This window comes from Myzus persicae, unplaced genomic scaffold (assembly GCF_001856785.1).
Source record: "Myzus persicae strain clone G006 unplaced genomic scaffold, MPER_G0061.0, whole genome shotgun sequence".
NCBI classification, from domain to species: domain Eukaryota; kingdom Metazoa; phylum Arthropoda; class Insecta; order Hemiptera; family Aphididae; genus Myzus; species Myzus persicae.
Window position 1 is genome coordinate 129,615 of NW_019104167.1, and position 16,841 is coordinate 146,455.

The window sequence follows — 16,841 nt, forward strand, 5'->3', positions numbered from 1 at the left end:
TTTAAATCCTTGATCTTCCCAAAAATTGTTTTTTATGGGCACCTATACGAATATATACTAACAGAGGCATTTTTTAAAAACTAATTTCAATATGTTTGTATGCGTGGCCTGAAAAAGTTTTCCATCCTTGCCCTATGTAATATGACATGTCTTAAGCCTATCTCGGACAATATTGTTCGTCAGCCCTATACATACCTTATACTACTAAACAAAAACAGTTACTGTATTGATGTGTATACTGTATAGCAATAGCATTGGAAGCAGTAGCATAATTTAGTAGTAGCGAGGTGAGCATTTGCCCCCGATTTTAAAAGAAGGCAGCAGTCAGATGAGCCGGTGTTTGGTTGTTTCCGTCTAACCATTATTATATTTCATTAGCTCAAAAACATGCCTATTTGCATAATATTTTGAAAAACAATATTTAAAGTTACCTACTCATTTGTGCTGATCAAAACTTTTGCCTCCTCTATTGAAAACTGAAATGACACCACTGATTACGAGCGGAGTACAAACATCTTGCAGTGATGTTGGCTGTCCAAGCTACAAATCACAATTATCTGTATATTTAGATATTTTACCGTACTATACCCCGTATTACACGTGGCTCGTACTACCATTCATAATTGAGTAAATTAGTAAGAACAAGTGCTCTACCTATGTTATTCCGCTTACCAATCACTGATAGTTTGTCTATAGGGTCTATGATCAGCACTCAACGGTTTGACGAAAACTGTTGTGAAAGGATTTACCTAATTTGTCAGGAATACATTTTGTGCAACGTGTTAAATAGGTTAGGTTATATTAAGTAAGTATGCGGCTTTTATTGTTTTAAAAGTTTAAAAAAAGAAAAAGAAACTAGTTTTAAACTTATTTCACTCATACGCCCGCGGAGCAATACGTCGTATCTGGCAGCAAATGGTAGTGGAAAAACAGACCTTATGAATGAGCGAGCTCGGCTGGTGGAGGCAGCGGGATGCCAGAGACTCAGTCTGGTCCGAAAGGCCGCTACGGCAATGTTACAAAAAAAAAACAGCAAACATACTAACAAAAGCTGCATTATAAAATTAGGTACACATTTTTTTCGTTTACTGGATTTTTCTCATATTATTATTATTTATAAGAAGATCACGGGATTGCAACGTGTCCTTAAAAAATGGGACTGTCACTTTGTGTTCCGTTTGAAGTTTATTGAGGAAACGGGACATGGTGATGCCCAAGACAGGGCAATCCTGTAAACGGAATGGGTAATGCATATGCCTACAGTCTATAATCTGTTGACTTCACCTTCTCACAATGGCAGATCACAATGATGTACACCATCCTAGTTTATTATCCTAACCCATATTTTAATGGTAGTTAAAATAATGTTAAAGATATTTCAATTTTCAATACTTTTCTGCAAGATACCCAAGGGCGTCCGCAGGGGGGGCAAGTAGAGGCAGTTGTACCCCCCGTGGCTTTTCTGCGCCAATCATCCCAATCATTATTGATGGTTTAAATGTCCTAAAAAAACTTTAAAAAAGCCTTAATCTTTTCAAAATAGTGCACTAACTTATTTTTATTTTTAATACAAAAGATTTAATTAATTCTAATATAAATTTGGTATAAATTATAGTAGGTATACATTTTAAACTTTTAAAGGATTGTTAAAAGTTTTACAGACAGAACTGATCGTTTTGGACTTCTTTAATCTGAAAATTAATTATTCTTTTTTATATAGCTTTAGATCATATATTTATTATAAAAATCATGTAAAAACATATTGTGCAAATATTAAAACAAAGTGTAAAGTTTAAATTTAAAAAAAAAACTTCAAAATGCTCCAAAAATCCTAAAATGCAAAAAATGACCTTAAAATTTAAAACCGTCAAGAAATGCAAAATAAAAACTTCTTATTCTATTTGTGTATGTTTTAAAACTAGTATCGCGTAGCTTTAGATTCGGAAAACAGTACAAAGTGCATCGAAATCCTCTTGGTATAATTTACCTTACATTATCAAATTAATGGTAACATTTTATTTATTAAAAAAAATAGGTATATTTGCTAATTTAAAATTACATAATATTTAATTAAAATGAATGTTGTAAGATTAGGTTTTAACTAACTATCCACGTATAATTCATAAATAATTTTTACATTCCCTGCCTATATGGAAGGAAATATGTCACAAATAATACTGTACCAATAATAAGATACCTACCTATCTAGTGAAACAAAAAATTTAAAATACAAAATATTTTGCCCTCCCCTTGACAAATTCCTGCGGACGCCCTTGAAGATACCACTGATAAAAAATATTTTGAAAAAAGACAAACTAAAACAATCGTAGAGTCAAGTGATTTCGAATATTTTGTATTAAGATTATAGACGTCTTGCTTACGTGGATAGTTACACTTACACGTACTTATATTGTGTTTAATATGATATGTATTATGCTACAAAAAAATTGTATTTAAATATAATTTCGTAGGTTTTCTATGCCACTCAATAATAGACTATAGACAGCAAATAGTACGTTTTCGTACATATTAAGTATGATACATTTTTCGCACTGTTGATTTTTTTATAAATATAATACCAAAATCCACATATTATATTATTTACCCTGAACGAAGGAGTTTCTAGTTTTCATTAAGAGTACTTAACATTGCATAGCCAATAAGCCCCTACTATAATTTTGACATGAAGTGCATTTTTGTCTTAAGATGTTAGGTGGGCACCAAGCAAAATTAGATATATGTTAGGTATTTATTTAAGCATGGGTTCAATACAACCAAAAAAAGTTGGGGATCAACAATTGTATCAGAATCTTACCTCTCTCATATTCTATGTATCTATAATTTATTAAATAGAAAAAAATACAAGTCACTAAATGCACATAACCGTGTATATATATATTATAGGCACCATAACCTAAATGAATTACTAATTGGTAATTGGTATATTGTTTAATATATGGGTATTTATTTTTCGTTATTGTCATATCCCCGGGGAGACCACTTTCTCATTACTTATCAGCAATTGATTTAGAGATACTATAATAGAGTAACGAGTATTGGAACCCATGTGGTTATATAGGTACAAATGTACAATACCTTTAAACAAAGTTTTCGAACAATCTCCACAGGGAGTCTACTAATCTCACCAGACATCAAATGATAATTATTAAATTATTTATGTGAACAGTGAGAACCTATATATATATATAATATGGACATATGGTGATATGGTATACACTTTACATAATACATAATAAATAAATGTACATCGGTTTTATGTAGATTGTAGAAAGTACTTAGTACACGATAAAAACAAATGGTTGGTACAGTCGTACAGTTTGCAGTACGTTTGTCAATGTTGAGTGTTGATCGTCAGTCGAATACGACGTACTACACCCGCATATATTTCGTTGTTTCCAACTTTCCATAGTATTCATTAATTAATATAAATTATTTACAAACGTTCAACTTAGAAAAATGTGTGTTCTGTATAATCTATATTGAGTCATTAATTTCAATATATAAGGATAAAATTGACGTATCGAATTTAAAAATATGAATAAATAATAATATCCTGGGGAATATGCTTTAAATTTGAATTGATATTTATATTTCAAACGGAATTATGACTTATAAGCATATTAAATTATTAACAATTTACATTTTTGTGCTTAACTTTAAAATTTAAATACCAATTTAAACCTTAAAGATGATCTTGAAAATATATTTATTTGAAAATTCAAAAATAAATCAATTCAATAAATTATTGAATATTTTAATTAGGCAACACATGTCAGTGTCCTGTTACAGAATAAAGTTATTATTATCAAAATAGCGCATAATTATAAACAGACTTAGTCACCACTCACTTTATAGTTTAGTAGTGCACTATAATACATATTACATACCATTATTACATTCTACCAATGTTTGACGTGATACGTGAATGTGATAGCAGGTAACATAAGTCATAACCTGTAGGTGCAGTACACTGCATAGGTATCTACACCGACTTTATATAATTTATATTTTATATTATACAACAAAATATAATGTAAGTGTTCAAATGTATAAGTAGTGAGTACAATAATTGTTCCGAAGGTCATTTGACGAGGAGAGAGAAGAATAAAAAAAACGGAGTAGACCTCTTGCCGGTGATATTGATAGTAAGAAAAAAAATACAATATCATAATATAATGCAGTTACTGTACTTACATCAGGAATAGCCAATAGGTACTCAAAACTTACAATACCTACACAAATACACAATATCAAATTGCCCACTCGCGTGCAGTGCCTTTTATAAATTTATAAACGCCTGGTGCGCGCCCGACTGCTCTAGAATTTCAAGTTGTTGGTGGGACTGGTAGGAGGAGGTTGTCAGAGCAGTATCTTAAATCGGAAATTAAAAGGCTTTGCACTCACATCCCTTTAGATTTTCTAACTAATAACAATTTAACTAATAAATTATAAAAATATATAACAATGTGAGGAATTAGGATGTCAGCATAAGAATTTTAAGGGGTTTGGTATAGGTAATTTTAATGACTTTATAGGAAAATTGAAAACTTTAAATGTATATTAATAATATTGGATGCTGTTTATTTCAATTTCATTTACAAAAATCCCCACGTCTCCCACTCTCACGTACTTATTTATACATATTTTATTAATTGTGAAATCACAAAATTATATTTAAAAAAATTATACAAACATATTCACTTAGATTGATAAAATATTGTAAATAATTCAATGATTAAATAATGTATAATTTTATAGCAAAAACGCTAGTATAATATTTTACATAAAAATCGTAGATAACAATATTATTTAGAACTTGACCGCCTGACGTATTAAATGTTAGTGTAAGCTTCAGAAGCAGTAGAAGCAGTTAAGATATTTATTTATAAGGTATTGCAGATTTTTTTATTAAATAAAACAATGACGACTTGTTTTAAATAGGTATTCTGCAAAATGAAATGTCAATAATAGATACAGTTTTTATCTTTGAATCTTTGATGTTCATAATAATAAAGGTAACTTTGAATTAAACACTTAAATTGTACTAATTTTCACTTAAAATGATTTTTTGGCGCCATATAGGTTTCGGTTGTTGTACAAAAATGAGTGCGAACTTAAGAATGAATTACTCTAACTTCTCTAACTATAAGAAAACTTCACTAAATGTTCATATAAATATTTACTAGACGTCTAGACCTGATATAATTTTTAAAATAGTTTGTCCCTTATTTTATTAACTATTTATAGCTATTTTAAATTTTCTACTTTCATATATTTTTTTCGATTTATATACATGCGGTATGATAAATATTTCTTTTTAAGTAAAGAGCACAGTTTTTTCTATGGGCAATTGAAGTTCAAATTTAAGACAAAATCCTTCATGAATATTTTTTTACTGGATATTTAAAAAAAAAGTGTGGCGTAAGTATGCATACATTTTGTGCGACGATCGCCGATCCCTAAATGGCTAAATGTATATACACAAACTTTCAATCTAGGTTGAAGTTGCTGATGGATCTAATAAATTCAAGTGAATATTTGTCGATCAGGTATCTATTTGATATACATATACCATTAAATGGACATCGGAATTTTTATATTCACAACAAGCTAGTTGGCACTACTATAGTGCCATACTATGCCTTGTGGTAATGATATTATTATGAAATTATTATACGATCAGTCGGCGTTGTATATAGGCTATCAAATATACACATTTTATATATTTTTCAAATATTAAATTTAAACAAATATTAAATTTAAATTCTAAGATTGTGAAAATGTATTAATTCGCTATTCACATAATCTAAACCGTGTTTCGTGTACATTGAGAAAAAAATAAAAAAATATGCAAAATTCATTATATAGAAAATTAGGCCGTTTATAAAATTTAAATTGGAACATTCCAACTAACATGTAGTGGGTACTACTGGGTAGTAAATATAATATGCAAAAGGTTTTTGTGAACTAAATTGTGATATGACTTTTGTTATTTGCCTCCACGTGACCATATAATAGGGTTGCCATACGTCCCGGTACACCGGGACATGTCACCAGTTCATGACTTCGGTCCCGGTCGTCCCACTAGACCCTACAATAGTCCCGGTTATGTGTAAATAATATTAGTACCAATAATTATATTAAATTATGTTTCTATAAAAATTATATTTGTATTCTAAAACCATGAATTTCACGTTGAATTTCATACGTATGCTATGGGAAAACCAGAGCTATTGAAACAGGTGAAAAAGTCAGAAAAATATAATATTTCAAAATAAATAAATAATATTTCGTTAATCAAATGTATCTTCTAATTTAATGTCTTTCATAATTCAATACTATTATTATTTTATTCTATATATTATATATATATTCATTACACTGTGTTCTAAATTTTAATATTAAAAAAAAAAAAGGTTCAAATTATTTTTGTAAATGTCCCGGTCAGTACTTGAACTTTTATGGCAACCCTACCATATAAGCGCATATCATGTACCGATGACTAACTGTTGTTAAAAATTGGATAAAATTGACATTATATGGCTACTGGGGACTGGGGTGACACTTCAACTTTTTGAAAGGTATGCTAACAAGTAACAACTAGGTCCAAAAAATTTTTCAATGGACCAATATACACCCTGTAAAAGAAAAATTTGACTAATGCAATAACTTTTGTTGAAATCAATTATATTAAAAAAAAAAGTAGTATACATAATTTATAAATAATTGTGCTTAATTTCATTTAGGTATACATATTTTTAATTTTTATTTATTGAAACTGAAAAAAAAATTTTAAAGTTTGATTCTAAATTTACCTAAATTAATTTAAAACGTAATTACTTTTTTCAAAATACACATGAGTATATTTCTTAAATGATGTAGGTATTATCTAGGTATATAATTTTCACACATTTTTAGATTCTGACAGGAGTGATTAATGTATTGATTTTACAATAATGTGTGTTTCTTTTATGTTTGTGTCTGTCATCGCGGTTTGGGGCAGTAAAAATGTTTCGATTTTCTTCAACAACACATTTTCTGGTAGTGAAGTGAACTTAATAGGTGCATTCAGGAGGTTGAAATTTAAAATTCCCAATAGTTTTTAAAAGCGACTGGAAAAACTAACAAACAATTAAGGAAAGGCGGGAATTTTCACTCTGCAAAACTAGTTTTCGAAAAAATTGATTTTGGTTTTTAGTATAACCCTATAAAAATGACCATCGATACACATGCAATTTTCACTGAATGTTTGTGTTAGCATTTTTTCTACACCATACAATTTTTAAAATATTTCAACTCATGTTGAACTATTTATAGGCTTATGAAAGTTTCAATTATAATTGATTTTTTTTTAAACTAATGAAGATAAAAATTGTTTACTTCATCAAAAAATTTTAAAATGAAATACAAGGTTCCTCGTAAGTTGGGTGTTAGTGGACATTAACAAAAAAGTTAAGCGTAAATCCAAAATAATTTTTAATGAGTGTTTGAATTTTGAATTTTGACAACATTTGTAAAAATCAAGAAAATTTCCAAATTTCTTTGATTTATAAATTCATAAAAAAATATTGTTTTATATCTAATATTTTACATTTTAAAACAAGATTCCTTATAAGTTCGCCTACCTTTTTCAAAAAAGTTAAAAGTTGAAATTCTTACATTGGATCTTCCCTTCATTTCTCATTTAATTTTCTTACTTTGTTGTTATTCGAAAACGAATAACTACAGGTACTTGAAATTTACACCATAAGTTTATATTATGAATTCATATACTTGATAAAATTTTCAAAATATTTTGACTCGTTTTGAGCTGTTTAAGGACATTTTAAATTTTAAATGTTTTTCTATAGTTGTCAATAAAATGTTATTTGTTGGGTCAAAAAGCTTGACATTTTAATACAATGCTCCTGATATTGATATACATGTATTTACAATATAAGTTGAAAAATATTAAAAATTCATAAACATGATTTTTTGTTTATAAGCATTTAAAGTTCAAATTTTGACAAAATTCATATCAGCCAAAATGTACAAATAATTTAAAACAAAGTTCTACTCAAGTAGGTTATTCTATAACCAAGTACCAACAAATCTAAAAATATATAAGCACAGTTTTTTAGTTTTTTTGTTGTGAACTAGATTACTTATTAAATAATCAAGAATATGTTATTTTGTTGTAAATTAAAAATATTATGGGTACTTGACACTTTTAAAGTTTATTATTATATTGTATACACACAATGACTTTTCAAGTATATTTTTTTGGCAAAAATGAATTTAATCTACTGCTTAGTACTAATGCTTACTAGTAAAATAAATTACTTTAATCACAATTATATCATCAAGTATACTAAATTACTAAGTAATATAGACTTACAGACTTTCTTTGATCAGAATCATTTTTCGTGTACAATGATTTTATATCATTGTCCATTGAATTCAAATTTAACACCAATAATTATAATAAATACAATTAGTATTTAAAAAAGTTAAGCTTTTTTTTACACATTCTGTATATAATGTTATCGGTAATGCATACTGTTAAAATGTATAATTTGAATGTACACAAATACATCATAAATGTAATATTTCAATATTTGTTAAAATTTAATTTCAAAATATATTCCATTTCAAAATGTATTCCTTAAATCTTAGTTTCCTAACTTTTTCTAAAAAAAAAAAATGATATACGACCATATACGCGGTCACTCGGTCTAGGTTGCATTAACGGGTCCAACAAAACCGCTGTCCTATCTTTTTCTTTATTATATAATTTATTATGAGTGTAAGTAACCCACGGTTAGAAACTCAATCCAGATAAGGTGATTTGCTCCACGGACTAAGTCACTAAGATAATATATTATTATATCTTATTCCGTAATTAGGATCATGGGGATCTATATAGGTGGCCAATCACTTAGATTAAGATTGTTATCAAGACATGATTTTTTCTTTATAGTGTGTTTGTTTTTAAATTGTCTGTAATACTCTGGTATTGACACAATATTAGGAACAAATCTATCAAGTTTAGCACCTACCCGAGTTTTTAATTTTTTTCTTTCGGTAACGTTTTAAAAACTGTTAGGCAAAAATAAATTGGCAGAAATCATTAGTTTATAAGTTATAGCCGTACATATAGTTCACAATAATTGTTGGTGTTACTGGTAACTTGTAAGCATGCGCAGAACGCTATAGTTCACAGAGCTTATAACAATATTTTCAACTTTTTTTACTTGAAACTAACACGAATCAACGTTGTGAAAATGATCGTGGAAAAATAAATGATCGGAAATGAATAGATTTTAATTATTGCCTTGTGTTGTCAATGATCGGTGTTGTACGAACTTGTATAACGCTAATTTTTTACGCGCTTTTAGAACCTTTCGGTATTAAACAACACCTAGTTTTCTTGAACGTAGGTACTTCAACTATAAAGTTGAGCACGCTGAAAACGATGCTGAAGTTAGAATTTGGTGCTCGGGCTTACAGCTATAACAAATTGAAATTTATAGTACCTACCTATTTTCATATGCGCCTAGCGTGCGGTCACTCGCTTTTTGTTGCACTCGCTCGGACAATAAAATTCGAAAAAATCCATTGACTCGTTATGTAAAACCACCTTGGGTGTGTTAAAAACGAAATGATTAAAAACATATATGCACCCGGTGTGGTCACTCGTTCGCTGCCCTCGATAATACAAAATAATGAAGTTAATAACTGAAGTGGTCAAGGTAATAAAAGGTGTTCTTGAAAAGAAAAATGTGACACAAATTAATTTAAGTACATATTATAGTAAGTGTAAATTCTCTGTTTTGTGCAAAAAATGTAACGGAATCGTGCCTTATAAAAGTAAATAATTTTTGGTTTTTATTAAAAAATTTTTCTTATTAGGTACCTATGTATATTAGTATTTAGTAATAATATTATATTAGGTGTATATTTTTATATGATCTGACATGGTCATATCCTTATGATGGATAGTTTATGTAGTTTATCATGACGCGTTTTACCTATTGACTATTATTAATTTATAACTTTATCATATATTTTATGAAATGATCAAAAAAAGCTTCCCTTAATCCTTATGTTATACTATTCAATTAATGGTTATTGTTAACAATTTAACATTATCCTAAACATATATTATAAATGCGGTGCATCCAAGTTGGGTCCCGAATACTAGGGGCTAATCGCAGGTAGTGTACTAGTTGGGTGCCGGATTTTAAAAGGTGCTATACTAGATGGGTCCAGGGCCGCATTTAAGGGGGGGCGCTGGGTACAACTGCCCCGGGCGCCAGTATTTTAGGGGCGCCAAAATTTTGTGGTCAGAAATTTCTTTACTTATGAATTTTTAAAATTGTATAGTTTAAATTATTTTTATAAGATTATTATATAATATAATTTTGTATAATAGTATTATATTATATACCAAGTACTATGCCATTTGAAATGTATTATTTAAACAATCAATGTATTTATAGCAATATAGGCTATAGCTATCAGCGATCGATAATTATTAATACACCTATTAATAGTTCCCAAACTTGTTGTGATTATGGCAATGGACATCAGTTATTTATAATAATACGGCGTATTTTGCTATCGACTATCGTGTGCGGCAATTAATTTAAATATTATATTATAATATAGTTTTGTACTTATGATTAAAATAAAGGAAGTTCCTAAACAATGATCTTGAATATTATTCTATATTATAAACATTATTAATTTAAATAGGTAATATTATTTAATTTTTTACTATTAAGGTTTTGTTTATTATAATCATTATTTTTTGTAATTTCTACAAAATTAAGTAAGTAAGAATCAATTAAATTATAGGTACCTATGTAGAGATTCAAAGATAATTAATGTATAATACATGGTAAGTTGTTATGAAACAAATTTATGCAGGTCACTTTTTTGTCACTTTTATGAATAAATTCAGTTATCGCTTTTTTAAATAGCTTTAACCACTTCTAGCCCTGTATATATTTACATTGATTTTATAAAATAGTATACACAAAAAAATATAAAATATTTATTTGCATAGTTGTATATAATTTTATTTTATTTATTCATGAAGATATGAAGTACCTACTTAAATATGTTAAAAAACACAACTTATATGATGAATTATTAGCAAGGTTCAAGTGACATAAATTCCAATATATTTTTGTGGAGGGATCAAGCAATTACTAAACAATATTTTTTTTTTAAAAGCACTCGTAAAACAAATATTCTTTACTCCACTCAAAATCTAAAAGGTTAATGAGGATCTATCTCACATATTTTCCGTGGGTGAAGCAATTTTTTTTTCACCGGAGCTTAGGGGGCGCCAATTTTTTTTTGCACCGGGGCGCAAAATGTCTAAATGCGGCACTGGATGGGTCCCGAATTTTTAAAGGTACTGTACTAGTTGGGTCCCTAATTATTATAGGTATTCCACTAGTTCCTGAATATTTTTTGGTAAGTACTCCACTATACTAACATTTTCATTCTCATTTTAACAGACTGTCTATGATCTATTTAGACCACAGGTATGGTTAAAAATGTTTTTTACAGTTTTTTTTTAAATATTAAAGTATATGTAATTGATAGTTAGTAAAAATATTATAATAATTTAAATTATTATAAAATAATATTAATACAATTTTATTACATTTAAAAGTAAATGAAAAGTACTTATACGTATACGTATAATATGACTATTGGGATATTCGTAATAAAACAAGACGTAAGTGATTTTCGAGCATTCGTGTAATAATTTCAGTGTTATCGGTTATATCTGATAATTTTTGACATATCTTATAATAAACTATCTATAACAGCGATAAATGCCGGTTAAACCCCGACGAGTTAGTTAGGTTAAAAAAAAACTGTAAAAACATTTTTAACTATACCTATGGTCTAAATAGATTAAATAGATCATAGCCAGTCTGTTAAAATGGGAAGAAAAATGTTAATATAGTGTAGTACTTACCAACAAATATTCAAAAACTAGTGTTGTAGCTAAAATAATTCAGGACCCAACTAGTATAGTACGCACTGCAAAAATCCGGGACCGAACTAGTGTAGTACCTAAAATAATTCGGGACCCAACTAGTGTAGCAATTATAAATTTGGGACCCAACTTGGATGCAGCCTATAAATGTATACCTATTCATTTTGTAGATACCCGTCCATTCATTGGCGGTACGTTGGTTGGGTTTATAAACAACACTTTCGGTAGGTAGGTCGTAGGTACTTAAACCGTGTATTATACATATATTGTATTCATGCAATTACGCATTTATGTAATTATGTATTTATGTAATTATGTAACTCTATGGTTTGGAATTTTGGATTATATGCTGAGATAGGTATAGGTATACTTACAAGTTACAATTTATATTACATGGCATGGTGGCTGTATTTGAAAACAAGATAGGTACGACGTTTCAAGGTTGCCCCGAATGCGTCAATGAGAATGTAAGCTAAAGGTATCAATTATGATAAAGATTTAAATCGTTAATCACATACAAAATGTTGTACTTCGTACCAATCTAGGAAAAAAACAACACGACAAAGGAAAAAAGTAAAGAAAAAAAACTACAACGTTTATAATTTTAAAACATAGATAATTAGACATTTAAATGTAAATATACTATTCGTAAGAATATATTTAAATAGGATAAATAATAATTGATAGCTGAGTTGGCCAATATTTCTCATAATAGGATTAAGTTGACGCCAGACCCATGCGATACATTACAATTTTTTTTTAAATTGTGATATTTTACTTAGTCATTACTAGGTTGAAAATTAAAATATCGTAAAAAACCAAAGATATACAAAAGTAATAGTAAGGGAAGAAATGTTCTTCCCTTTAATAGTTTGATAATATTCACTCAAAATATTAAGACTAACAACACAATACTCATGAGTCAACGAACTGCAGACTTTGTATTGACTCATTTACGTATTTCGAAGATTGAAAATCAAGAGGAGAGCGATTTAAAATAACAACCACTATTAAATCGTAAATGTATAACTCAAATTAGAACAATATGTCAATATCATTGCAGGCATAAAAAACTAGGGTGGCAATTGACCTTTGTCATTCCTCTAAAAAACATTGGATCACACTACATGCAACAACCACATACGATGAGTGTTTTTTCTGTCCATCTTCAATTTGCTCAAATTTCAAAATTCTAAAATGCTTCAATTTTCTACTATAGCATTATTTCTGTTGGGAAAGTGAATCTAGCCAGTACTTTTTTAGTGTAACTCAATAACTAATAGCCGTAAATACCTATTATCTAGAGTTAGAATTTTGACAACATTCATCATTAACATAACATTTTTTTTTCAATTAGTCAGTGAAGTTTTTATTTTCAAGCCTAACATTTTAATATTTTACAAAAGATTTCAATACCTACGTTCATCTATCTTTTACCAAAAATAAAGTTTGCCGGGAAGTTATATTAATTTTTTATCAGTGTTTGAATTTAAAATATCCAAGATATTGGATATACAGGTGAAATTAACGAATTTGAATTAATCGATTTTTGATACTTTGTTGTAATTAAAAAACTAATAAATGCAGACCCTTGACATTTTCACAAAATGTGTATGTCACCATTTTCCATACATGATAACATTTTTAAAATATTTTGACTCCTCTACCCTATTTATTGCTATGATTTTTTAAAATTATTGTCATTAAACATTTTAAATAAGGTTTTTTATAAATAATTCTTGCTGTAACCAAAAAATCTCAAATAGTTAGAGTTAAAATAAAAAACTTCAACTAGTTCAGATTTTGATGAAACTAGATATTTTAATAAAGAATGACAATTTTAGTTACATTTTTGTAATATAAAAATAGCATTTCAGGGAACTTGAACTTTTAAATTACATTACTATATTTTACACACACAATGACATTCTTATACGCAATGTTTACAGCAAAAATTAATTCAACCTGGAACCTGTATTTTTTATTAGTTGAAAAATAAATCAGGTACATTAAATTCAATGTCATAAAATATAGGTATTTAGTAACATAAGGTGACGAACCCAAATTGTTTTTCTTATATAATGATTTTAATCTTTGAATTCATATTTAAAGCATCCATTAGTTACCTCCATGACACCTTGTGTGCAGTAGAGCGGTACTCACTTGCCTCCCTATTTTGATAAATGATTAAATACTAATCTATAATTTTTGAAAAGGTAATTTAGACATCTATTCAGAGAATTGAATTTGTTTATTGACTCAAAGTTTTAATTACAATTAATTTCAATTAGGTACCACTTAAGAATTTATAAGTCTACAAATCATAAGTATTACAATAGATTTGAGACATTTCCTTTCAATTGTTCTTGATCTTGAAGATACTTATTTTTAGATCGTTCCAATTCTTTTACCCTGCTTCTTGCATGCTCAAGGCGGTGCCAAGCCATTTGGAGAACTTTTTGTGATGCATACCCACTGTTTTCATATGGCTGTCCAGTAGATACTTGGGTCAAGTAATTAATTTGTTCTGTTAGTTTTGACTCTACATTACCCAAACTCTTTAAGAACTGGTGTGATTGGTTCTCTACTTGTTTCAAACTAGATTTCTCCTTACTAAGTTCCAATAGTGCTTGACCAGCGCTTTGTAAACATGTTATTATGTCTTTTTCAATTAATTCCAGTGCTTGAATACGTTCCATAGGTGCAGCCATCATGAAATAAAAAACTAGAAAGATAGAAATCGAATTATACAAACAAATAAAACAACTATGTTCATGAACTCACTTACTGATTTACAACTTTTTTATACATTCAATAAACAATAAACTATATATTTGAATTCTTGGTTTGAATTTGTCCAATGTTTAATCAGTTACAGTCTGAGAATATAAAAAAAAATTTAATTCACGATCATCAGTAATCTAAAAAATAAATTAATTTAAAGACTAAAAACTAAAATGTAATAACTAATAAGTTGGTACCTATATGAATAAAAAATAATTTATTATTCTGTTAATCCGTTTCATACATATACATACAAAATTGTTTATTTTATAAGTTTACTGTTTTATATCATAAACAAAAAATTTGAGTAAAAGATTATGTTATCACAACACGACTAAAATATTATAGGATGTGATATAGCAGCTTTATAGCTTAGGTCAGTGCTTCTCAACCTATTATTTTACGACGACACCCTAATTTAGATCCATAACAATGGAAACACTCTTACAATCGCCAATTATATTGTTCTTACAATTGATGGAATTTGAAAAAGTAACAATTTTATTATTTTAAAATTAAACTTATATGTAAATTGTGAATGAGACTATCACCCCAAATATTGTTCTTCTCTGTGGATTTTGCCATCGCTTCCTTAATTTATAATATTTTACAAGTAGTATAATATAATCTAAGATCCCATTTTAAGTTATAACTTTATAAGGCCATAATATTGTCATTTAATTATATTTTGAAAACAAACAAATTAACAATATAAATGAACAATTTTTTGGCTACATATCACGGTAATAGGCAATGGTAATCGGAATAAAGAACCTCAGATTATGTAGGTACTTACTACAAGTTACCAACGGGCAACAACCACATGAAAAGATTGAACAAATATTTTTCAAACACTAATTCGTGTAATTTCCACATTATTAATAATAATTACAAATGTTTACTTATATAGTAGACATAGGTATATTTTATCATTAGAGCAATTTAAAATCAAGTAGGTATGTAGGTACTAAACAACCAATCTATGTTCAAAGTTTAATACAATTTTTTAACTTACTTTTATATTTTTCAAACGTTAACTATAATATGAATATTAAATATTAATTATAATTATTATTTGGCGACGCTTTTACAAGTTTTACTTTATAAGTTTATAGTTTACATAACAGTATTTAAAAGATTATAAAATTTAAAAAAATATATTTCTTATGACCGATACCGATACATAAAACAATATAAATAATTTAATAATTATATCAAACAATAGTTCATTTAGGTAGATACGTACCTATTCTTTTGAATGAACCATTAATGTACTCGTATGTTCTTTCAGATTAAATCAAACCGGGATATAAAAAAAAAATAATATTATTGTTAATGTTTGAAAATTATTTGTTATATTCGACTATTCGAGTGTAACTGTTGGGTAGCCGTAACACTCCCCTCAAGTATATTATATTTGTAATTTTATATTAATAATAAGGTACTCTTACATATTTACACTAACTTGAGTTTAAAAAAAATTGATCAATCATTTCTAAGTAGTTCATCACACATTTCTTTACAATTTTTCTTTTACACACTTGTGAGTGAGTAGTATTATGTAATCTGTGATTTTTTTTTGAGGATTTTCATTCCGCAATGCTAGGTGATGCCCATACGACGCCCCTGCCTAGTGTAGTATTGTATCACGAGTCTCGACAAACCTGTTGAAAAAACGAGAACCACTTGCTTAAATAGACAGCAAGATCTATAAATGATCTTTATGGGCATGGTCGCAAGCAGGGCCTGTCTCTCCCATGTAAATAATATTTGACGCATATAAAACTTATATAAGCATTAAGCGCTAGTCACTATTAGATAGTATAATAATTAATAAACTTGATGAGCGCATGTGTGAGATCCGCCGCATAGCTCATAGGTATTTTATCGTTGGTAGCTGATTGATTTATAGTAAACAGGTACTACAGATGTGAATTTTATGCTCGGAACTTGTTGCATTTGCATGTTTTTTGGGGAGGCTATTAGATTAATTGCCAAGTAAGCTTGAAATTATTTACACGACTCTCGGAACAAA

At 28.3% G+C, this 16,841-nt stretch overlaps 1 protein-coding gene across 2 annotated transcripts; it reads right to left on the minus strand.

Annotated features, from left to right (window-relative positions):
- Positions 1 to 14,252: 14,252 nt before the first annotated feature.
- Positions 14,253 to 15,022, minus strand: LOC111039550 (mediator of RNA polymerase II transcription subunit 11). 2 transcript variants are annotated; one of them, XM_022323105.1, is made up of 3 exons: positions 15,004 to 15,022; positions 14,811 to 14,901; positions 14,253 to 14,747 (listed from the first exon to the last, which is right to left on the minus strand). In XM_022323105.1, exon 3 carries the CDS (start codon positions 14,734 to 14,736, stop codon positions 14,353 to 14,355), a length of 384 nt encoding a protein of 127 aa, XP_022178797.1. In that variant the 5' UTR covers positions 14,737 to 14,747; positions 14,811 to 14,901; positions 15,004 to 15,022; the 3' UTR covers positions 14,253 to 14,352. The 2 variants fall into 2 exon arrangements, with proteins under 2 accessions (XP_022178797.1, XP_022178798.1); XM_022323106.1 differs by lacking the exon at positions 15,004 to 15,022 and having other exon boundaries at positions 14,807 to 14,991.
- Positions 15,023 to 16,841: the final 1,819 nt, after the last annotated feature.